Source organism: Typopeltis vanoorti, chromosome 3 (assembly GCF_054136105.1).
Source record: "Typopeltis vanoorti isolate ZY-2024b chromosome 3, IOZ_Tvanoo_1.0, whole genome shotgun sequence".
NCBI lineage: Eukaryota > Metazoa > Arthropoda > Arachnida > Uropygi > Thelyphonidae > Typopeltis > Typopeltis vanoorti.
The window spans coordinates 2,775,242-2,801,464 of NC_143551.1; the positions used below are offsets into that span (position 1 = coordinate 2,775,242).

The 26,223-nt window shown below is 36.7% G+C and overlaps 1 protein-coding gene across 1 annotated transcript in view; it reads right to left on the bottom strand.

Moving 5' to 3' along the window:
* Positions 1 to 26,223, bottom strand: part of LOC150107865 (ribosome biogenesis regulatory protein homolog) — a 285,588-nt gene that overhangs the window by 253,021 nt on the left and 6,344 nt on the right. Inside the window, exon 2 of the mRNA XM_090415397.1 lies at positions 2,849 to 2,921. Coding sequence (XP_090271523.1) covers positions 2,849 to 2,921 — 73 coding nt within the window. The remainder of the gene's footprint in view (positions 1 to 2,848; positions 2,922 to 26,223) is intronic.

A 26,223-nucleotide genomic window follows, 5' to 3' on the forward strand; every position in this document is an offset into this window, starting at 1 on the left:
CCTTATTATTATGGCTATAGGCTAGTGGGCGACCTGTTCCCACCACCTGGCATCAACTACCCAAATGTCACCATCTCTTTTAATCACTAAGTCTGGCTTATGCAAACCTGTGGAGGTCCTATAATGTGGATCCACTGCGGTCTCCCAACCTTTATTCTTAAAGCGGTTGTTCAGAATGGAGACCACGGCATCATGCCTCTGCATGTGGACCCCATGGGTGCAGAAACAACACTGGGCTGTATGAGACAATGTCTCACTGTAGTGGCAGCCAGCCCTACAGTTTGAGTTGTCACTACCCCATCGAGCTGTGCGGGCTTGAGTGGGCAGGGCATTGATCCTCCTCCTTCCTTATCAGGACAAGGATCAATGCCCTGTCCTTTAAATCTGGCAGACTTACTTCCCTCATATATCAATTTTTGATATCTGTCAGTCAGCTATCCTCTTATGCATGCTAATATTCTATAATCCACACCAAACATATTCTCCAATTTATGCAACAGTCTACGATGCTGTATTCTGTCAAAAGCCTTAGAAAAATCCAAAAGTATCATGGTGTATCCATTCTCCTTATCTAGTTCAATGGTAGCATTGTTATGGAATGTGAGCAAGTTGCTAAAACATGACCATCCCTGAGTAAACCTATGTTGCTCATTGCAAAGTAGAGCCACTGTCAACCCATTTCTGAATGCAAGACTTAACTAATTTTTCCAAAACCTTCACCACCACTCCTGAGATATTAATTGGTTGATAGTTGGATACATCAGTCTTTGCACCACCCTCGTGCAATGGAATTAGCATACATTCTTTCCATTCCTGCAGAATCTTCCCTGCTTTGAGACTCATATTAAACTGCCTGGTCAAAGGAATAGCCAGTTCAGCTGAACACTCTTTTAGCAAATGTGCTAATATCCAATCAGTCCCAATTGCTGAATTCTTATAGTTTGTGCAACAGCTCTAATACCTCATCCACACATGAGTTTCTTCATTCAGTGAAGAGGTAGAAGTGAGCTCAATGTTGCGTACACCAGGTTGATAGCTTTTAACAAAATTGGCACTCAATCATTCAACAATCTCTTCTGCATCTGTCACCATCACGCCACCTGCATTCATAAGAGTTATTCTTTCATATTCATTCTTTTACTTGCAGCATATCGATAGAATTCTTGTGGGTTGTCTTTAATATGCAAAGCCAGTTTCTATTCGTACTCAGATTTTGCTTTCCGTACAACAGTTGTGACTATTCTAGCCTGCGATGTATAATTTTCATAATGGACATGATCCTTATGCACACAGTATTCCTTCCGCATCACTTTTCTTATCTCTCTTTCTTAATAAGATTATGCATTCATTTGATTCCTATCCTATTTATTCTTTGAACTCTCGGGACACATTCTAATATTGCATCATTTAAGTATTGTTTAAATGCCCCCCTATGCACTGTCAATATTCTTCCCATCTAACATCTGATCCCATTCAACTGAACTCAGTATGCTACTCAGCTGGTCATAATTTACTGCTTTGTAGTTCAGCATGTTGAATGAATGGAACATTCTTTAACTTCCGTCACTTTCCAAGTGAGTACCACATGATCACTGTCACCAACCGGAGGCAGAATAGTTACATCTTTAACTGAAACGCCCTCTGACACTATAATCAAATCTAAAACTTTTTGATCTCAAGTTCCTTGTCACACTGCTTGAGGAAGTTGTCCCACAACAGATCAATAAATTCATTTTCATTCTTCTCATGAGATTCTACTCATGTGAAGAATGAAAACTACTGCTACCCAATCCAAATTTGGATAATTAAAGTCTCCCATTATTATTACTCTTTTCACGCTCATCTTTTCTATTTCGTGATGCATTTCTTCATCACTAGCAACCGATCCATCAGGTCTGTTACAACACCTCTCTATGTAATTCATCTTGTTAGATTCCACCTCACACCAGATGGTTTCACACTCACTGTCACATGAAATACTGTCAGAAGCAGTACTACAATCATAGGCCTCAACTCTAACTGGATTCAAGTCATCTGATATCATTAGCAGCATGCCTCCTCCTCTCCTATCCTGTCTAACATACCTAAAAATACAGTATCCTTTACACTCAATACTACCACTTATTATGTCTGATTCTGATAGCCAGGCCTCACTATATTGAGTTTTGGAAAAATTCAAGCATATGAATGATTGAGTGAACTAAGATTTTCAGTGAATCCCATCACGAGTGCAACCAGACCTTCACTTATGACGAAACGAATTTCTTTGCTACTATTTGATAAAATTTTATGTACAGCACAGACACAATAATCTGATCCAGAAAAATATGTTAATTTGTGACACCTTCATTCAGCAATAGATGCAAACAGTACGGAAGGAAACTGACATACTGTGCTAGATGAGAACTTAAAATTTTTTTTATTTTTTTATAAAAAATTATCGTATACATTTTGCTTATTTTTTATACACCTATACAATAAAATTATGATTTGATAAACTGTGTGCATTACATCCTATCAGAATTATTTATTTATTTTTTTTTTTTATTTTCATATCCTCTTAATTTTCAATTTTTACTGGCAAGAATGAAATGAGTACTGGAACTTTTTTTTAATTAATAAAAAATTATTTAAAAACACAGTAACGACAATGTGTCCAACAAGTTTAAATCACTATCATCACATTTATTCACTCTTAATTATTTAAATAAAAATATGAATTTAAATTCTGCACTTCCTAAATCAACTGCGACTAATGAATCAATTTTCCATAAAATTTTTGAACAATGATTCACATGCTGATATTTAATTCTGAAAATTTAAAATTAAAATCTGTATATCTACTAACCTCCCACAATGCATTTATCAAAATCTGTGTATTATCCCTTGCCAATGCCCTCAGATATTCTTCTGTTTTTCCCCTGAAAGATTGTTAAATAGCAGAAATCTATATATGATCTATATTAAATCTATATATAATACAGTGATAATGAAATAAAGAGAGCAACTAATAAATATGACAAGATAAAAAAGCTGACTGTGGAAGTGTAATATTAATTAAATTAATTAAAATGATCTCAGGTAATTCTGATGAATGCTAACAATAAAAGCAGGGTTGAAATAAGGAGAAAATTCCTAACATTTTATATACCGTATTTGCCGGCATATAAGACGCACTTTTTTTCTTTGAAAATAGGACTGAAAAACAGGGTGCGTCTTATAAGCCGATACTCAGTTTTTTATTACTTTTATTTCTGGAAATTTTCTCTGTTCAGAGTTAAGCGATTTCTTTCTTGCTTCATATACCGTATACTTCATATACATTTTATATACCGTATTTGCCGGCATATAAGACGCACTTTTTTTCTTTGAAAATAGGACTGAAAAACAGGGTGCGTCTTATAAGCCGATACTCAGTTTTTTATTACTTTTATTTCTGGAAATTTTCTCTGTTCAGAGTTAAGCGATTTCTTTCTTGCTTCCTTGTGGTGTGGGAGAACATTCCAGTTACGTAGAATTCAGTGGATGCGAATATTGTTGCAGTTGTTGTGAACGGTGATAAATTTTCTCTAAATTTCTTGGCAAATTATGGCTGAAAAACGTTGACAGCGCTACAATATTGCATACAAGCTACGTGTGATTGCTTATGCTAAAGAACATGGAAACAGGGCTGCAGAGAGGCATTTCGGGCCATCCCCAACTGGGAAAATTATAAGAACTTGGCGGAATCAGGAAGAGGATCTGAAAAAAGCAACTCGCAGTAAACATAACCTACGAAGTGGAACTGCAAAATGGCCAGAACTTGAGGCAGGACTGAATACTTGGATTTTAGACCACAGAAAAGCAGGACTTTCAGTGTCTACAAAAATGATTATTCATCAAGTGAAAGCGATAGCCACCTTTACTGAATCAACATCATGGTGTTCAAGATTCATGAAGAGAAACCCTTTTGATGTGCCCTCAAACAAAACTGTAGATTCCAAGGGCACAAAAGGTGTTACTGTTAAAACTTCGGGGCACAAAAAAACTCACTACATGGCTGTTTTATCCTACTGTGCTGATGGGACAAAACTGCCGCAACTATTGATTTTTAAAAGGAAGGCGCTACCCAAAGAAAAACTGCTTAAAGGAGTGTTTGTACATGTTCACGCAAAAGGCTGGATGGATGGATGGAGGAATGAAGTTATGGATAGATAAAATTTGGTCTAGGCATTGAAGAAGCCTGCCCTGCTAGTATGGGACCAGTTTCATTCTCACAGAACAGATGTTAAAAATAAACTCAAGGAATTGAAAACTCAGTTAGCTATAATTCCAGGAGGTCTAAATTAGTTAGCTTCAACCTTTAGATGTCTGTATTAATAAACCATTTAAGAGATTTATGAAGAAGTGAAACAGCTAGATGCAGTCTTCAGATTTTGAGGTTACGGCATCAGGAAGAAGCCTAGAATTTCACAAGTTTGTGAGTGGGTCAAAACTTCATGGGATGCTGTGAAAACTGAGACAGTGGTTAAATCATTTAAGAAGTGTGGTATTAGTAATGCACTGGATGATACAGAGGACAATTTGCTGTATGAGGACTCAAATTCTGATTTAGAAGAGGTTTCAAGTGTCTCTTCATTTAGCTCTGGAGATGAATTTCTGGGCTTTGACGAAGAAGATTAAAAGGCAGGTACTCTTTCCTAATTAGATTAGGTATTTGTTGAAAGTAGACCTACTTATTACTTTATAATTGAAATACTGTAAATTCATTATAATATTCAGTGATAAAGTTTTTTCCCTAAAAAATGTGTTCAAAAAAGGGGGTGCATCTTATACGCCAGCAAATACGGTATATATACATATATATATATTACAGTCATCACTCAACTTATGTTGAGATTCTGTTCCATCCAGCAGGATGTAAGTCGATACATTGAATTAAGAGTTATAGGACTAATCTTTGAAGGACCAGGCGTAATCTTTTTTTTTTTTTTTTTTATGAAAATGTTCAATGTGCTTTGCTTATTCCACTTCTTTTTATCATAAATTTATTTATAGCAAACAAACACATAATGTACTTTCCTTTCTACTAATAAGTAGCGTTCAACATTGGGATCCATGTCTTCAGCCATTTTGAGAACATCACTAACTGCAGAGAACATTTCTGCAAGATCCTTCACTGTGAAATGTTTAACTAGCTCTTCTTGTTTCTCTTTTCACTCATCCTTTTCTAGTTCTTCCTCTTCTGCAACATGTTGTTTCTCAAGTTCAAACAATTCTTCATTGGTCAACTCTTCAGGGGCACTTCCTATGAGTTGAATTATGTGTCTATACAAATAAATAACGGAAAAACTCACGTAGAAATATTATTTAATAGTATAATTTTCGCCTGTGTGTCACAGGCATCTTCAGTATAATTAGGCACAAAAATTAAACACTAACTGACAATTCCAAAAAGCGCCACCTAAGTAGCTGGTGTAAGATAACTAAAAAGGTCAATAACTTTCCTAAAAAAAAAAAAAAAAAAAAATTTTAATACAATAAAAAGTTAGGAAAGATTAGCTGATTTGTAAAGTACTATCTCCCATAAAGGGGATAGACGTAAGCCGTCGGATCTGTTTAAGTTAGGAGAATGAAGTAGAGTTTCACATGCTTCTTTATAAAGGCGTTCCATGAGAAACTGACTTTTGTGAAGAACTCTTGTCTTTCTCCAATGAACTCTGTGTCTAGTGAAGATGGCATGTTCTGCAAGTCCAGACTTTTCAGGTTTAAAGTATTCAATATAAGATTGGTGTTCTTCTAGCCGAATGGAGGCAGATCTTCCCATTTGTCCGAAATAACATAATCCACAAGAGCACGGAATCTGGTAGACACCTGGATGATTAAGATGTGGAAGCTTGTCCTTTGGAGAAGCGAGAAAGGTGGAGATTTTTGTTGCCTTTCTACCGTTTAGAAAAATCTCCACCTTTCTCGCTTCTCCAAAGGACAAGCTTCCACATCTTAATCATCCAGGTGTCTACCAGATTCCGTGCTCTTGTGGATTATGTTATTTCGGACAAACGGGAAGATCTGCCTCCATTCGGCTAGAAGAACGCCAATCTTATATTGAATACTTTAAACCTGAAAAGTCTGGACTTGCAGAACATGCCATCTTCACTAGACACAGAGTTCATTGGAGAAAGACAAGAGTTCTTCACAAAAGTCAGTTTCTCATGGAACGCCTTTATAAAGAAGCATGTGAAACTCTACTTCATTCTCCTAACTTAAACAGATCCGACGGCTTACGTCTATCCCCTTTATGGGAGATAGTACTTTACAAATCAGCTAATCTTTCCTAACTTTTTATTGTATTAAAATTTTTTTTTTTTTTTTTAGGAAAGTTATTGACCTTTTTAGTTATCTTACACCAGCTACTTAGGTGGCGCTTTTTGGAATTGTCAGTTAGTGTTTAATTTTTGTGCCTAATTGTATTGAAGATGCCTGTGACACACAGGCGAAAATTATACTATTAAATAATATTTCTACGCGAGTTTTTCCGTTATTTATTTGTATAGTTATGTCTACTCACGGTTTACCTCTTTTAAAACTTATTGAATTATGTGGTCATCATTCACTTCGAGATTTAGATTGTTTGCTAGGCCCGTTATTTCTTCACTCAATTTACAAAGGTCTTCATTTTTTTTTCAAAACTTCTAAAATCGTGCAAAACCTTTTTAATGTCTTTTTCTATATGCCACTCATACATTGAGAGGTCACTTCATCCCAAGCCACAGTAATATTTTTAATAACATAATAAATATTGAATACTCTCAATAATTATATGAGAGTCTGATCGTTTCCTTCAGTGGCAGAAATGGCTTGTGAAAATGTTCTCCGCAGATAATAAGCCTTAAACACTGCAAGAATACCCTGATACATCGGTTGGATCAATGAAGTAGTGTTTGGAGGGAGAAACATAACCTTGATCTTGGGGTGAAGATTAACAATGTAAAGCAGATGGCCTGGAGCATTATCTAGAATTAATGAAATTTTAAATTATACATTTTCCTTCACACAATAGCTTTCCATTTCACTCGCATAACAGTTGATTAAGGCATTCTCAAACAATTTTTGAGTCATCCACAACTTCTTATTTCTCCAATAATGAACTGGAAGAGTATGCTTCCTAATGTTATTGAAGGCTCATGGATTCTCACTGTGCCATATCACAAATGGTTTCAGTTCATATTCAGCCAGATTACCCCTGTCCCCAAACAGAATTGTAATACGGTTATTAAGGGCTTTGAAACCAGGCATAGATTTTAGCTTTTTGTGGATGAATATCCGCTTGGACATTTTTATCAAAACAGCAAGGTCTCATCCATATTAAATATTTGCTGTGACAAATAAGTTTCCTATGAAGTAATTTTATCCAATTTCTCCATAAACTCCTTGGCAGCCTTCTCATCGACACTTGCAGATTCACCATACATTTTCACATTATGCAGTGTAAAATGCTGCTTGAATCTCATCAAGCTTAGTGCCTTAGCAGTTATGGTCATAGTGCTAAGGGGTATGCACTTTTGGTTCAGGTCCTCTATCCATGATGTAAGTAGACTTTCCATATCACCGAAAGGATCTTGTCATTGCTTTGTCACTATCGTCGATTTAATGGTAGCAGATACTTTCACAGACTATAATTTTATCCTTATTTTTAAAAATGGTCATCACTGTAGAACGAGACCATCCAAAGTCGTGCATTGACAGACACAGACTTACCAGCTTCGTGTTGCTTTATAACTTGCAACTTTGTTTCAAGATCAATTGCTCACCTCTTTTTCTGTGATTCATTATTGGTTTTTTGATTGGGCATGAAGGGCGATGTTGCACAAAATATCGTAAAATATTTCACAATAAATACACAAATAACCTATTTCTCAAACACAAAATCAACAAAGGAACTGCTGAAGACACACAATGACTGCCAAGGGAAGTTTCCACTACGCATGATGCATTTACTAAATAGAAACCTTTTTTACTTTATGCTCACTTGCATCTTATTTGAAAGTATAGTCAAAAATGTTATTTATTCCCTTATGGGATCACAGACGTATTTTCAAGAGGACGACTGTGTGTGTGTGTGTGTATGTGTGTGTGTGTGTGTGTGTGTGTGTGTGTGTGTGTGTGTGTGCGCGCGCATGCAGGGAAGATCGGTATTATATTTTAGAGGTTAGTTGGTTGGTTGATGGTTTATTGATGCAAGAACAGCAAAATAGCATTGCAAAGGTTACAGCAGTACACAAGGTATTAATAAATAGTGATAAATTAGTAAATAATATGTACAAAAATTAAGTTAAGCAATGCAGTATTTGCAAATAAATAAAATTTATAATCAAATGTGTTTGTATAAATTAATTCTTTGTAAAACTTAAAACATCATGCAATTTTTCTGATTCTAATAACATCTTCCTGAGTATATATGGCTCAGCTAGATGGTAAAAATTTCACCCCTCTCTCATCGTAAGTGCTAGCACTCTATCAAAATATGACAAATGGTAAGATGTGTGGTACATTTTTCACACATCGGTGAAAAATCAGTGCTCAGTAAATAATAATATGTGTGATGACTGCGACTTACGCAGAGCCTAGCAAAAAGAACTTCCTCTCTCTTGTTTCTATGTTGACTAGACTGCAATGCTTAATTTCAGGCATTAATGCCATGTGATTTGTTTGTCGATGCTTCTTGCCATGATGACTGCCACTGATCAATTAGCTTTGATCTGAAAAATTGTCTGTAGTCTGTATATGGTATGTATAATTGTCTGTAGTCTGTATACTGTCAAATGGCACATGGAGAAAGTATGAATGGAACTAGCAGCTGCATCTGTAGTCTCATTTCCCTTAATTCTGTGGCTGGGAATCAGGAACAAAACACACAACACTGGATATGGCATATAAAGAACTCAACGAGCACGTCTAAATTACACATTTTAAGTAGTGGTTTTCTTTTATATGCACAAGTGTGAGTTGAATGACATGCAACTCTGCTGTATAATTAGTGCAATCAGGTGAGATCTGATTGGAGATAGTAATGTCAGGAAACATGGCCACAGGTGTCAGTTCTTGAACCATCAGTATAGAATGAGCAAGAAATCAGAGTGAGCTGCTCTGCGTGCATGAAACATTTGAGAGACGCCGTTATGTTTGGTGCAGGCAATGTTGTCAACATTCACGGCAAACAGCTTAGTCTCTTTAACATGCAAATCAAAAGGATATGGCAGAAAAGGTCTACACCCCATTAACCCCTGTCCCAGTTTCCACATAAGTATACCCTTCCCCTTCGTTTCCCCCCTTCTCATTCCCCCCACAAAAAACGCGGCCCTAAACAAAATAATATATATATACATATATATATATATATATATATTATTAATAGTAACCCGGGTTTCCAAACTTATTTTCCCGCGTCAAAACACAACCCCATGTTCCTTCCCCCCCCCTCTTCTCCCCCGTTTATAAACAATCTTCAGCAGGATCATGGAACTGGAAGGCATTGTAGAACCAAAACAAGGTATGTACAAAATTTTTCCACCTCTTTTTTTTCTGCCATAATTGCCTTCTATACTCACCCATAATGCCCTAAAAATATATATCTACCCCTTTTTTGAGTAATAATAGCCAATGTATTAAAATAAGGGACACTCCTAAACAAAAACAGGCTATAATAGCCGTAATTATATTAATAGTGTTTAAGAGGAGTAAAATGGGAATTTTCCCAGAAACTATACTTAATAAGGGACAACTGTTTCCATCTAAGTGATAGAGCTGGTTCATATGCTTCAACATGTGGGAAAAGCACCAGTAGCTATCTGTATACCATGCGATTAATGGGATCCAACAATTGCAGGTTATTCTGCCTTGCAAAACAACAGACTTGATAGCCATAATCCAGATTTGAAAATATAAGTCACAATAAAGATCGATCTGCACCGCTATTCAGTAGAGGAAGAGTGTGAAGGAGATTTAGTGCCCTCCTGCACTTTTCTCTTAGTTGATGAATGTGTGCAAGGAATGTAAGTTTTCTGTCAAAGATGAGTCCAAAGAACTTGGCTTCTGTTGATACTGGAAAACAGTTTGTCCCATTCTTAATACAGATCTGGTTGAAAAGAGCATTTTTGACAGATGTGTATATATACACTATCCTTTCTTTTAGTGTTACATGGTGATCAGCATTCATTTTCGAAAGACAAAATCTCAATACTAAACAAAGGTTTAAATTATGCTGTAGCACCCAGATCGATAAACAAACTTGAATTTATGTGTAATATTGAAAGAGGCCTAAGATTCATTCCAAATAACATAGCAGAAAAAATACGTTTAGAAACCACCAGCATTTTAAATCATAACAAGCAACCTAACCAAACACAAAGTAACAGCGATGAAATCACTAAAGTCAAATTCGAACATCGTAATAACTAGAGCAGATAAAGGAAGTGCCACTGCTATTTTAAACCGAACCACTTATGTAGAAAAAATGAATCTGCTGGTCTCGGACAATAACACATGCCAATTAGTTAACTACAACCCAACCAATAGAATAAAAAATAAAACAGAGAAACTACTTAAGTCAATTACCACATGGCCCGAAGATACAGTCAAAACACTATTTCCGCACTACGCTCGTTGCGGACTACCAAAAATTCACAAAGAAAACACACTGCTAAGGCCTATAGTTGAAGGGATAGATAGTCCGATTTATCACTTAGAAAAAAAATTAGCAGCAACACTCAAGAAGTCGGTAGGTCATTCCCCCTCCTACATCAAAAACACACAACACTTCATAAACATCATCGAAGACATTAGATTAGGTAAAAGATGATCTATTAGTCAGTTTCGACGTCTCTGCCCTCTTTACGAATGTTCCAATCAATGACATAATCCTTCTTTTATAGAACGAATTCCCTCCAGATATCACGGTGCTCTTTGCACATGTATTACAATCTAGTTATTTTGTATGGCAAAACGCTTTCTACCTACAAAAAGAAGGCACAGCCATGGACTCGCCATTATCCCCCCCCCCTCCACTGCTAACATTTAATGGAACATTTTGAGCAACTTACTTTAGGTTCCTCCCCTTTAAAATCCAAAGTCTTGCTTAGATACATTGAAGATGTTTTCGCGATCTGGTCCCATGGTCGCCAGACACTAGACACATTCCTTAGTCACCTAAACAAACAACATAAACACATACAGTTCACAACTGAAAGTGTATTCTGAAAAACAGAATACACTTCCGTTCCTAGATACACTTGTCACAGTCTTCCTTCACAGTTTAGCGAAAACCGACACATACTGGCCAATATATACACATAAACTCCTACCACCACCCAAAACAAAAACTAGGTGTCATCAATACTCTGAAAAACAGGGCCCTGAAAATCTGCTCTAGTGAACAGGCACTGAAAGACGAATTTAAAGTGATCAGCAATACTTTACAAAAAAATGGGTACAGTCAAAACACTATTAACAAAATTCTCTATAAAGCCTCAATAAAAAAACAAAGACAAACCAGACTACAACAAAACTATAACCATTCCCTACATTAAAGGGACATCAGACAAAATAAACAGAGTACTACAAAAATATAACCTCAAAGCCACCTTTAAATCCCTTGCAAAATTAAAAAGCTTACTCAACTCATTCAAAGACCCACTCCCCCCGCTGGCCCACCCTGGAGTATACCGTATTCATTGCACCTGTAACATACCATATATAGGAGAAACAGGATGCACAATTCCTATCAGACAAAAAGAACATAAACGACACATTAAATATAATAACTATGGTGAAGTTGGCCTTTCTGATCATGCCCTGAACACATTACATAGAACTGATTGGAAAAGCACTAGTTGTCTACATCACACCAAAACATGGTATGAACGCAAATTTAAGGAATCCTGTGAGATCATTATCAACCACCCCAATCTGAACAATAATGAAGGTCTAAAAATCCCATACATATGGAAGGCATATATTCGACCCATGGAACCTTCCTCTCTAAGAACAACTATAAACAGGACTGTAGTAAATCCAGGATCCTAAATCAAAAATAACAATTGTAATACCAAAAATAGGACATCATTGTTACTGAAAGAAAACTATCTATAAGAAAAAATGTTTATTCATGTTATCTTAAATTAAATCTAGCTTGATGTAATTTATAAATTTTTTTTTTCCTCACTAGAGGTCATGCCAGTAGAATAACATGTAATCAAATCATTGTTTGATTACATGTTATCTAGCTTACGGTTTGTAATGTAACTCAGCTTGTCTTGTATATTTGTGTATGCTCCAGATGATGATGATCTTGATATGAAGATCGAAACATCGGGATAATAAAAAGAGTTATTTTACAACACGGTTGTAAAATCCATAATTTCAAAAATGAACGTATATACACTACTTTCTTTCTACTGAAAACCTAAACCCATGACCAAGAGCCAATAGAGAGAAAGAGACGTGATCAATTGACTGCTGAAGTTTGCTTTAATTATCCTCATGTTACACGAGTGACAGTAAATTGTGAAGTCATCAATATATAGAGAATTGATTACAGTAGGAGTAAGCCATTCAGTGACTGAGTTAACAATGATAGCAAAAAAGTGTCAAACTTAAGACAGAGCCTTGGGGAACACTCTGTTCTGATTATTTGGCCAAGATAGTGTACATCCCACTCTGACTTGAAAAGCTCACCTAGACAGAACGTTTATAATAAAAAAAAATGTAGGTTTCTTTCTTTGTTACCTAGGTTAGAAATGAGATCTTTTAATATGCCATATCTCGGCTGTTACAAGCTTTTTCCATGTGAAAGAACACAAACAGATGTTCTTGCTTCTGGAATGCATTTCTTATACAAGTTTCTAAACAGACCAAATGGTCCAAAGTGGAACTACAAAAGCCACACTACGTATTGGAGAGAAGATTGTTGCTTTCTAAATACCAGAAGTCCAGCATTAACCATTTTTTACAATATCCTACAAAGGCAGCTAGCTAGCTGGTCAGAGCAATACATCAATAATTATTTGCTTGCATTGTATCTTTTGCTGATTTTGGGATAGCAGTGACATCTGACTTATGCAAAGAATCTGAAATTGCAAGTATTCTGTTGTATAGTAATAGAAGGATATCCATTGAAGATGATGGAAGATGTTTTATCATTTCATAATGGATGTCATCAGGGCCTAGGGTGAGGCAGCAAAAGTGCTCTTTTTAGTTCTTCATAAAAAATTACAATTGCATTACAATTTTTGCACTGGTTGTTTGATTAATTAATGAGGTAAATTGGATCCGGGATTATTTTTGACTGTGATGTCCCGCATAAAGTGCTCAGCCCCGAACACACTTAAAAGTTATTAACTCTGATGTGGTGGGGTATCTACAAAATATACCCCATGCTCTGTGTTGATATTTTTGGCTGCCTGGCATTTGGAATTCCACGAAGGCTTTCGACAGAGTGGAAATCGAGATGACTTTTTTTGAAATTGCGACTTTTGCTGCCTGGACAATACAGTCTGCATATTAACTGTCTGAACCATAGGAAGTATGGTTCAGACAGTTACAAGGTAAGGTTATCAAGATCGATTTCATTTAACTCAGCACTCGGTTGTAAATAAACTGAACATACTGTAATAAGAAATCCCATGGATAAGTGAATCATTACTGCTTCCAGAGTAGCATTAAGCTGGCATGATGGAAAGGAATATCGCTGCCCAAATTGGATAGCTACTATCTACTCCAGTTCTGTCCTTGAATATAACAGTGAAATTCCATAAGGTAGAGTCAATGCTGGATCTTAAATATCTTACCTCTAGACAAAAGCAGACAGGTTTGTGTTTCTGCAGTAAAATATTTATATCATCGACATTCTGGTAAGACCCAGGAAAGTTCCATTGTAAAAATTTTCCTATTGTTTAGGCTTCATAGACTTGTCTAATTTCCAGGAGGTTGAGTACTTACCCTTGAGTTTTAAGAGGTGGAGATTGTGTAATATTATGAAGTCCGTGACTTCATGATATATAGCATATAGCCTCTCCCAATAAAATACTGCCCTCACTTTCTTATGGTAGAACTTGTTATCACAAAGGAGGTTCTGTTGACCGGGTATTGGCAGTAAAACCAAAACATGTGCAAGAGAGTAAATGATTGTGTATAAAATGCATGTCGGGATGCTGAAGGAGAAGCCCTACCACCAGAAGAGGAACTCTATGGGCTAACAATCCACAAATCTCCAAAAATTTAAATATTGTTTTCAAGTCAGATAAATCACAAATCGGAACTGACTCCTTGGTATCGACTAAAGCATGGAAAATTATTATTATTATGGGCTACTCCATGGAGTCCTTACTAAGCACTATCCAACATTTGTGCAGTATCTATCATACTTTGCATTGAACTCATTCACAGTCATGACACCCACAACAGACTATCAGCTACTCTGCTCATTGGCCACTCTCCAAGCAAAAAATCTAGTTCTAACACCCTTGCTAATTACACTCTTGCTCAGTTTCTAAGGATGGTCCCCATTTCTCCCACCTCCATACCTGTTCTGAAAAATTTCCTCTGTATTAATCTTGTAAAAACCCTTCAGTAATTTGTATGTCTCAATCATATCACCCCTTTTACACCTGTCAACCAATTTCAGTAAAACATAAATCTTCAACCTGTCCTCATAAGGTTCATTCCATAGACCTGCTACCATCTCGGTCACTCACCTATGGATCCTCTCCACCTCCTCCTCATCACCAAGAAACCGATTTGACCAGATCTGCATGCAATAATCAAGATGGGATCTTACCAAGGCTCACCAGTGGTATGATAACCTGCTTGTCTGCTCATTAGGGTATTCAGTAACCAAGTAATCCAATGAGCTGTTTTAGCCACTTTTGCGTTGTGACCTCTAAACTTTAACTCCCTATCCACTAACCCTCCCAAGCATCTGGCTTTGTCAATTTCCTGGAGTACAGTTCCATCAATGTTGTGTACAGCTGGTAATCTTTTCACCTCAAAATGCATAATCTTACACTTTGAAACATTAAATTGGTATCCATTGCCAATTTAACATCATCTATATTAACTATTGCTCTACCCAATTTTGCATCATTGGCAAAAACTGAATAGTTCCTCTCAGATTATTATTATTATTATTATTATTATTTGACACCTCCAGGGAGTCCAAAGACTCATCGAGGGAGGTCATCTACTCTACATGTCTCCATTTCTACCACTCAATCCACCAACTGACTGCAACTACACCAACGCCATCTACCGCCGACCACCACAACTACTATTTTCACAGACAATTACAAACACCCATGCCCATGGTGGGATTCGAACCCGCAGCCCTTTGGCTGGAGAACGGGTACGCTAACCACTCGGCCAGCCAGGCTGGCGATCCTTTCCTATATCATTAATGTGCAAATTAAATAGTAGCAGCTCAAGAACAGCACCTTGTGGTACACCGCCAATCAATTCCTGAATAGACTACTCTCTGATCTCTCCATGAATCACCATACAGTATGGGTTTACAGCATCTCTGTAAACCCTTTACCTTTATCCAACTCAGCTGTTACTGCATTATAAAATGTGAGCAAGTTACTGAGACAAAACCATGTTGTTCCCAATACAGTATCCCATTTCTGTCTATCCATTTGTGTATTTTGTACTTGACCAACTTCTTCAATACCTGGATGACTCCTGATATGCTGATCAGAAATGTAACGTTATGTGGTGTGCTGTGCTGTAGCACTTGGCACACTCCTTCATTGCAGTGTGGACTCAGGAGGCTTGCCAGCAGAAATTTCCTCCATCCTACTCTGAGGATCTCTCCTTGAAAACATTCCTTCCCAGCAAGGAATCGAATCCCAGTCTCCTGCATGACAGGCAGGGATACTAACCACGACAGTACCAAGGAATCAGGACACTTAGGACACTATACACCAATTAACATATCAAGAGTGGTTGTTAAAGTATTATTGGAAAAGTAGGTTAAAGGTAAAATTCAACATTTGGTGGATAGAATGTGATACTTTACAGTAAGCAGCATAGCTTTGTAAAAGCTAGGTTCTGTCTTATTAATTCATTCACTTTTTATAAAGTGACAACAGAACTGAATAAAGGAAATAGCTACACCATGATATTCCTGGACTTTGCAAAAGTGTTGACAGAATAACAGAGAAAACTATTACAAAAGTTGGAGCAAATGGGAATGAATATGGGGATGGGCTGACAGACACCTGAGAGTAGTATATGGTGAAGTGGAATCTGGGAGGAGAGTGACTAGTGGAATACCTAAGAATTCTATACTAGGGCCACTACTCTTTAATTTGAATATCAATGATATAGGGAAAGATTTAAGTGGGGTGGATATTCAGTTGTTTGCTGATGATGCAAAACCGGGGAGTGCGATAGTTGATAAAGGTGATGTAGATATCCTGCAAGATGATTTAAATAAACTGGTATTGTGAGCAAAGGATAAGGATTGTCAATTTAATGTTGCAAAATGTAAGGTTATGTACTTCATGTTGAAAAGATTGCATATGGCATATTGTATTGATGGTACTGAATTGCAGGAAATTGATGAGGCTAAGGACTTGGGGGATAACGATGGACAGAGAATTGAAATTCAGAGGGCATATTGAAAAAAAAATTGGTAAAATGTCTCAAAGGATTACCTGAATGTCTAAAAACATGCTAACAAGTAAAGATGAGAAGTTATTATCCCTCTTTATAAAGCTATGTTTGGCTGCATCTTTACTACTATGCATAGATTTGGTCAACTGGGTTTCTTTGGGTGGTAGGAAGATTTAGACAAGTGACTAAGCTGGTGGCAGGTCTATGGAATGCTCTCTATGAGGATAGGTTGAAGGTTTGTGGGTTAAAAAGTTTAGCTGATAGGGAGAAAAGAGGGGACATAATAGAAACTTTTGAGATATTAAAGGGGATATATAAAATTGATGCTCAAAAAATTTTCAATAGTCAAAGTAGTCAAAGAACTGGGAGTCATCAGTGGAAGTTGTGTAAGAGTGTACACCTAAACCTCTTTTTATGGGAATTTTTTTTTTTTACGCAAATTTGGAGTTACGCGAATTTGGATATCAAAAATATTTTTTTTACGCGGTTTTTATTCACTTTTACACGACCAACCTAAAGTCTAAAATAGGAAAAAATCCATAATTCAAGAAAATTCTGAGAATTTTGTAGAATTGCATTCTCATTTCAATTAAGAAAATTCTAAATTCTTACGAATTTCATTTATTGGGAATCGCCCAAATTACATAACTGACTGCACATAAAAAAGCAGTTCTTAGCAGTTTGAATTTGGTGTTTGAGTAGACAACACAGTTATCGCATTTTTTAAGTGAAATCAAAATAAAAATCGCCTTATAAAATTAATCATTTTGCCAAGAAATAATAAATGGTAAGCTATATGTAATTTTCAAACTTTCATTTCATTAACTGAAGATTTTAATCCAGCCCTCACATGATGTTGCCAATAACCAAAAAAAAAAAAAAAACCAAACAAAGGAAAGCCGTTTCCTTGGATATAAAAATTCAAATTTTAGATCATCTTCAAACTGGGGAAGGTGCGACGGCTGTGGGTAAGTATTTTTGAGTCCGTGAACTAACTGTCAGATCTATAAAGAAAAATGAAGAGGCTATTAGAAAAGTGGTATGTTCTGGTACAAAATCTTGTGCGAAATTATGATCATACACAAGAGATGTTCTAGAAAAGGCCGAAAAAGCTTTAGTGATGTGGATAGAAGATAATGTGCAAAAAAGAATGCCAGTTGATGGAAATTCCATCAAGCAATCAGCATTGAGATTTTATGAACAGGTTAAAAAACTGTGGCCAGATACTTCATCTCAATTGAGGAAAAAATATGAATTTCATGCAAGCGATGGTTGGCCGGCTAAGTTTATTAAAAGACATGCTCTCCATAATATAAAAATTAAAGGTGAAACGGCTTCTGCTGATGAAACAAACTTGTTCACGAATGCTAAAGCACTCATGAACAAGTTTGGAATATGGATGAAACTGGCCTTTTCTGGAAAAAAATGCCAAAACAGAACTTACGTATCAAAAATGCAAAAAACTGTTGGTGGGTTCAAAGCAGCAAAGGATCGCATAACACTCCTATTTTGTTCAAACACTTTAGGAGATCGGATGTTAAAACCACTGCTCATAAATCGATCATTAAGACCACGTCCAATGAAAGGCGTAGATTTTCAAAAATTGCCAGTTCATTGGATGGCCAACAAAAAAGCTTGGGTGACCATTGATATTTTCACTGAGTGGTTCCACAAAGATTTTGTGCCAGAAGTTAGATGTTATTTGAACGACAAGGGTCTCAAATTTAAAGTGCTTTTGATTCTTGATAATGCACCTGGTCATCCTGCCATAGAACACCCAAATGTGCAATTTTTTTTTTCTCCCACCCAATACCACATCATTGCTACAACCTCTAGATCAGGGTATAATTGCGACTTTTAAAACATATTATGTCAGACGAACATTTCAGTATGTTTTGAACAAGCTAAATGATGATGAAACACTGTCAGTTATGGATGTGTGGAAAAAATTTTCAATTATGGATTGTATTGATCAGGTTCGATTATCGTTATCCGAATTGAGACCAGAAACTATGAATGCATGCTGGAAAGCTATTTGGCCTGCATGTGCTAAAGAGAATGCTCCTGTTCCCTTCAATCATACTGCAGAATTCCCCAATATAATAAGTTTGGCATGTGAAATTGGCGGAGAAGGATTCGATGATCTTACGTCGGCGGATATTGAAGAATTTTTAATCGATAAACCTCTTAGCGAAGAAGTTAATATCAAGATAATCCTACTTTTACTGCTGATATAATTAAAGAAGGTCTTAAACTGGCCAGTAATTTAGGCAATTATTTTGCCTGACATGATCCAAATGAAGAATTCTGGGAATTTTCACGTGAGCTAAAGTTGTTAATGTCTTCATACAGAGAATTATATCGCAACTTATCTAAAGCATCAACACAGCGATTAATAACAGAGTTCATGCCTAAAACTACTGAAACAACCAGGGGTACTTTTGTTCAAGACATGCTTGTACATAAGTGTAAGTGAAAACTTTAATGGATTAATATTTTTTTAACAGAATTTTGTAAGTGATAAATTGAAAACTGTCTTATAAATAGCATACTAGAGTCTAAAATGTCTTAGTGAAAGTTACTTTAGAAGGATAAAGTTTAAGCCAAGTCCACTTTGGCCTAATCGGCTTTTGAACATAACCCCTGGAGATCTGTGTTTTTCCATACAATGAAAATGTCATCCACATATTGGTCAGACCTCTAGAAGTTTTGAAATCAGAAAAAAGGAACACGTAGGAGACAAACAATAACAGAGAAGACAACTCGGGGTTAGCATTTCATTTCTCCAGGACAAACCATACCGTAGAATGGGACAAAAGCTCCATGCCCTCTTAGAAAAGGACTTCTGCTCCCAAATCATAAAAGAAGCCATAACAGTGATCCGTTTAAAACATAACTTAAATAGAAACCAAGGATTAATTCTGCCTGATATTTGGAAGACCCTCAAAAGATCTTTAAGCATGTCAGAATTAAATCTTACTGCTAATTACAGAACGTTCCTACATAACAACAAGTGAGATCATACACGCTCTATGCGTTTGATGTATGCGTTCTTCTGTTTTTTGTAAAAAATACAATTATATTTGGTTCTTCCTTCATTAATAGTTTTAGGGAACAGTTTTAGCATTTAAGTTGTTTTACATTTATTTTTACCCTGAAGAAACCAAACAGCTAAGTTGGTGAAACTTGTCGGTATTTTCTTACTTAGTTTCAAATAAATTTGACCTATATAAACCCAAATTGAAGTCAATCTCTCCCATAGTTCTTTTGGTGAAAAATAACTTTTTATCATTAAGGAGTAGATGAAATAAAAATTGATACCAGCCCACCTTCTAAATTGGAGATATAAAAAAAAAAAAAAAAAAAAAAAAGCTATTAAAGAAATGAAAAATGGGAAAGCGGCAGGACATTATTATTATTATTATTATTTGACACCTCCAGGGAATGTCTCTTTTTCCCAAACATCTTAGAATAGTAGTAGAGCATATCTGTGATCATTGTGGGAGAGTGTGCCAACACCATCGAACGATTGGTACCCTTCCAACTACTAACCGCGCTCAAACTTACTTAACTGAGCCATTAGTAACAGAGGCTCTACCAATCGACCAACCTTTGATGACAGTATCATGGCAGAGGTTCTAAAATTTGACACCACAATGATCACAGATATGCTCTACCACTATTCTAAGATGTTTGGGAAAAAGAGACATTTCCTGGAGACTGGAACACAGGAATAATAGTAAAAATACCACAAAAAGGATTTTTGGGAAATTGTAAATAATCTGACGGGCAACTTAACACCTACTATATATCATTAGCAAAATTTTTAACACTTCTGGGAGATCCTGCCAGTCCTTCTAAACCCTTCTAAATAAAAAAGGACAATGTTTTTCTATTGGCTTTTCACCTGTTGTATGAATGATCAGGAATAGGATGGGGGAAAGGATACTCTGGATGATAGCAAATGAATTGCAGACAAAAAGGATAAGTCAGCAGAGGGACAGGGATACAGAGAGCATCCAGAAAGAAAGTTCCAATGGGCGGTCAAAGAAACAAAAATATACTTACAAAAAAAAAAAACGGTAATCGTATGACATGTGACCTACCCCTTAGTATAAAGTATTACTTGTGACATACTGTATGGCATGCGATTTACCAATGCATGTCATGTATGAAGTGTGACCCAATGTAGGAGAGGACACATCATGAGAGGGGAAAGACTTCGCTGTGTATATATAAAGGCGAGCTACTCGAGGATCTACTCTAGGGATAGTAAATGTCAAGATGCAAAACTGAGTATTTTACTCAATCATCAACAGTGAAGAAAGCGCAGTAATCTGGCTTCAAGAACAGGGCATTTTTTAAGATGAAGCTGCTACGCCTCGGTGTGCAAGACTGGGATGTGGAAGAGAGACAAGGATGGTCAATCGAAAGAAGAGAAAACGAGATAGGACTGTCACAAGCTATGCTGGGTTCAAGTGCAAGAGGAAAGGGTGCCAATCAACACGATCGGTTTGTTGTTTCAACAACTTCTTCACTTAATTAGATAGCCGTGGCCGAGCTCCAGCGACTTTTCTATACAGAGTATTTTGGAAGGTGCATTTCTGTAGTGTAGTGACCTGTCTATTGCATAAATGGAAGAACTTGCTGGTCACTGCCACCAAGCGGTAGTAGCTGGTTTACCTCTGCCGTGATACCTCTGTTGGTATTTTCCATAATGTAAAAACACATTTCCTATGGAAAATACCAAGAATAGCGATCAGAACTTTACCACCTTTGCTGCGAGTTGTCCGAGATTGTACTACGTACTAGGACTACTTTCATTAGCTCATGCTAGTAATCGCCGATACTTTTATTAGTTTACTATATTCAGCATGAAACTCTCTGATTCCAATCTTTGAGTTTCTTATTTGGTTTTAAAACAATGTGGGATTTAATATCCCCTTAATTTAAATAATGTTTATATCGCCAAAATGAAGCCTATTGGCTCTTTATATTTTAGATAACTTGTTGATACCCATCAGATAGCCAGTCTCCAATCCAATGCACTAGTCTAATATTCAACCCCATCTGCTATACTTTAACCGTCAACTTATCATGAGGTACTCTATTAAAAGCCTTTGCAAAATCCAAGTATATTACTGTGTCTTATTCTTCTTCTCTGTCCAAGGAAGCAGTAAAAATTTAGATCAGTTGAAATTTGTATACTAATGATAATTGGATGGGTTTAACTAGTGATATAGAGCTGTTTGCAGATGATGCAAAATTTGGGGGGGAGCAATGTACAGTCAAGAGGATGTTGTGTCCTTACAGGAAGACATGAACATATTGCATAATGGACAGGTTAGTGCAGTGGTTCCCAACCTTTTCACATTTGTGTACCCCTTTTAAACCAATTTCTATAAATTGTACTCTTGTTTTAAAATAGCTGTTTTTAAATACTGACACTTTTGTTCAGTGCCTATCTTAATGTAAAATAGTGGAAATGAGGTAATGAGTTGGGAAAGAAAAATTACTACACTAAAAGTACAAACCACAGATTTAATTTTACAATATTCATAACACAGAAATAAGTATTCAACACTAAATATGAGGCTAATCTTGTTGAATGGCAGGCAGTCTCAAGTAGAGTAATGTGGGCAAATATGAGAATCGAGAACTAGACAATGAGACTTATTTGTGCATATGGTCCCACAGAAGGTTCTACTAAGGTAGAAGTGGAGGAATTTTTTGAGGCTTTAGAAAAAGCAACTGACACAATGAAAAAGGAAAAGTTGGTCCTTGTTGGGGATCTAAATAGTAGAGTAGGAAATGATTGTGAGACATACAAAAATATTTTGGGAAAATTTGGAGCAAAGAGCAAAGCTAATAATAATGGCAAATACCTGTTGGATTTCTGCTGAGGACATGAACTGGTTATTACTAACACCATGTTCCAACATAAAAAATGTGCACAAATTCACATGGAGAGAGAGGGGCAAGGAATAAGAAAAGTCACATTGACTGTTATTGTTGATACTGATGTTTTCTCCCTGGTGCAGGACACCAGAGTGGACACAGGATTCGAAATTGGAAGTGATCACTATTTAGTCTTGAGCAGGATAAAATTGAATTTCATATTGGAAACAATAACATGTAAGAAAGTTTTAAAGCAAATGAAAGTTGAGCAGCTCTAAGATGTGAACTGTAGACTAAAATACACAAAGATTATTGAAGAGAAAATGAAAGAGTTTGAGAACAGCAACCAAACCTAGGAGATTCGGTGACAAGCCTTGAAGAAAACACTGATTGATTCAGCCAGAGAGGCATGTGGTGAGGTTGTCTGCAAGGATAAAAAACTCAGAACTCCATCGTGAACACAGGAAGTTAAAGAGGCAGTGAAGAAAAAGAAGAAAGCATATCAAATGTTCCTGGCAAAGAAGTCAGCTTGTGCATTTAGAGAATACAGAGACAAATGTAAAAAAGCTAAGCACTGTGCAAAACTAGCTAAACAAAAGTCATAGGAGGATGTTGGCAAGAACAAAGAAAATAAATATCAAGAAGGTGGTAAGATATTCTGGAGGTTGTTGAAGAAGCTTAGAAACGGAGGAAAGAGTGCTATTAAAGGAGTTAGAGATAATAAAGGCGACATGAAAACAGGAGAAAAAGATATCCTTGAAATATGGAGCAATTACTAAGAAAAATTGCTAAATGAAACAAAAAGGAGATAGCACAGTGGTAAAAAACATTCGACAGGCATACAGACAGGAATACATATCCATATGTGAAGTAGAAAATGCCATCAAAGGCTTGAAATGTGGAAAGGCAGCAGAAGTTGATGATATTCGACCAGAAATAATGAAGTATGGTGGTATAAAAGTCTTACAGTGGCTGCACTGCATAGTTCAGAAAGCCTGGAAAGAGGGACGAATTTTCGATGATTGGAGTAGAGCTCTCATAGTACCCATATATAAAAAGGGAAATAAAACTGAATGTGAGAATTATAGAGGTATTTCCCTACTGAGTGTTCCTGCCAAGATTTTTATTACAATTACTATTATTACAGGCGACTCCAGGGAGTCCTTAGACTCATCGAGGGGAGGCCCTAAACATCATGTCCACACAACTATACGACTTTCTCACAGTATCTATCATACCTTGCCTTGAACTCACTCACCGTCATGGCACCCATAACTGACTCTGGCAGCTTATTCCACTCATTTACCACTCTAAAAGTAAAGACCCCAGCTCTAACACCCCTGCTAACCACACTCTTGCCCAGCTTCCATAGGTGTCCCCTAGCTCTCCCACCACCAGTCCTGATCTCAAAAATATGCTCTGAATTAATCCTATAGAAACCCTTTAGCAATTTGAATGTCTCAATCATATCACCCCTTTTCTGCCTATCAACTAATTTCTGCAATTCACAAATCTTCAACCTGTTCTCATATGGTTCATTCCATAGACTGCTATCATCTTAGTCACTCGCCTCTGAATCCTCTCCACCTCCTCGGCATCAAGAAGGAACCTTGGTGACCAAATCTGGGCACAGTAGTTGAGATGTGGTTTTATCAAGGCTTGGTACAGAGGTACAATAACTTGCTTGTCTCTGCTCGTCAAGGTATTTTTCAACAACCAAGTGAGTTGATGAGGTGATTTAGCTAATTTTGCAATGTGCCCCCTAAACTTCATCTCCTTATCCACCAACACTCCCAAGTCCCTGGCCTCATCAATCTCCTGGAGTACAGTTCCACCAATGTGGTATACTGCTGCTAATCTTTTCACCCCAAAATGCATAACCTTACATTTTGTCACATTAAATTGACATCCATTCTCCTTATCCGAGAACTCCAATCTATCCAAGTCGTCCTGCAAGTATTTATGCAAGAATACTTGAGAAACGGTTGATAAGAATTGTGGAAGAAAAGCTTGGAGAAGAGCAAGCTGGATTCAAGCCAAATAGAGGCTGTCAGGATCACATCTTCACTTTACAGCAAATAGTAGAGAAAGCATGGGAATATAACAAAGATCTATATTTAAGTTTTGTCGATCTGGAAAAGACATATGACAAGGTGCCAAGAGAGAAGCTATTCTATATGCTACAGTTATATGGTGTCAATGGGGCATTATATCAAGCAATACTTAGTCTTTATTTGAATTGTAAGTCAGCAGTTAGAATTGAAAGATGTACAGAGAGAGATGGTTTAATGTTAAATCTGGTGTTAGACAAGGATGTAGATTATCCCCTCTGTTATTCATTATCTATATGGATCACATTATGAAGGAAAGTGGTATTAAACATGATATAAAAATTGGAGATGTTAATGTCAGCTCTTTGCTTTCTGCGAACAATCTTATACTTCTAAATAAATCCGCTACACTTTTGCATGATTCCTTGACTAAATTGAACAACTGTTGTAATAGATATGGTATGACGGTCAGCAATAAAAAGACAATGAAAATAGGCAGAATCGCTGAAAATGTCAACTGAAAAACGTGTTGTGAATGGAGAACCTGTGGAACAAGTAAAACATTTCAGCTACTTAGGCATGATTTTTAGTGAAGATGGTAAATTAAATAAGGAAATAGACAACAGAATCAACAAAGCTGGTATGGTAGGAAGTCAATTATATAATTATTATTATTACATTTACGGCTATTTTGCCTGCTTCTGTTTAGGAGTGCCCCTGTTTAAATGTCATTGGCTTTTTACTCACGGATTCTTAGGACATTGTAGATGTATATTTACCAATAAATATATATAGCATCGAGGACAAGAAATTTGCACATACCTTTTTCTGGGTGCTGTGACTTTTCTTCTTTCATCTTTCAGGGTTGTCCAAATTACTGTGTGTGGGGGGGAAGGATTAGGCAATGTGGGAGAATTGAAATACAAATGGAAAAAACCCAGGTTTTTTTGAATAACATATATATATATATTATAAGGGATGGACGGAGCGTTTTTTTTAATATTTATATAAGGTGAGAAAGGGTGAAAGGGGTTGGAAACAGCAACTGATTTTTAGAGGGGGAGGGAAGGGGTTTGACTGGGTGTGGTCCATTTCGACTATTCTTGGTCGTCGTCTGAACAAATGGAGGAAGCAGAGGATAGTCGGTCCGTTTCGACTATTCTTAGACGACCAAGAATAGTCGAAATGGACCACACCCCGTCAACCCACCTTCCTCCCCTCTAAAAATCAGTTGCTGTTTTCAACCCCTTTCACTCTTTCCCACCTTATATAAATATAAAAAAACACTCCACCCATCGCTTATAATATACATGTTATTCAAAAAAACCCGGGTTTCTTCCATTTGTATTTCAATTCTCCCACATTGCCTAATCCACCCCCTGCACACACACACAGTAATTTGGACAACATTGAAAGAAGAAAAGCCACAGCACCCAGAAAAAGGTATGTGCAAATTTCTTGTCCTCTATGCTACATAAATTTATTGGTAAATATACATCTACAATGCCCTAAGAATCCGTGAGTAAAAAGCCAATGACATTTAAATAGGGGCACTCCTAAACAGAAGTATGCAAAATAGCCGTAAATGTAATAGTTTGTTAAGAGGAGTAACATGGGAGTTTTCCAA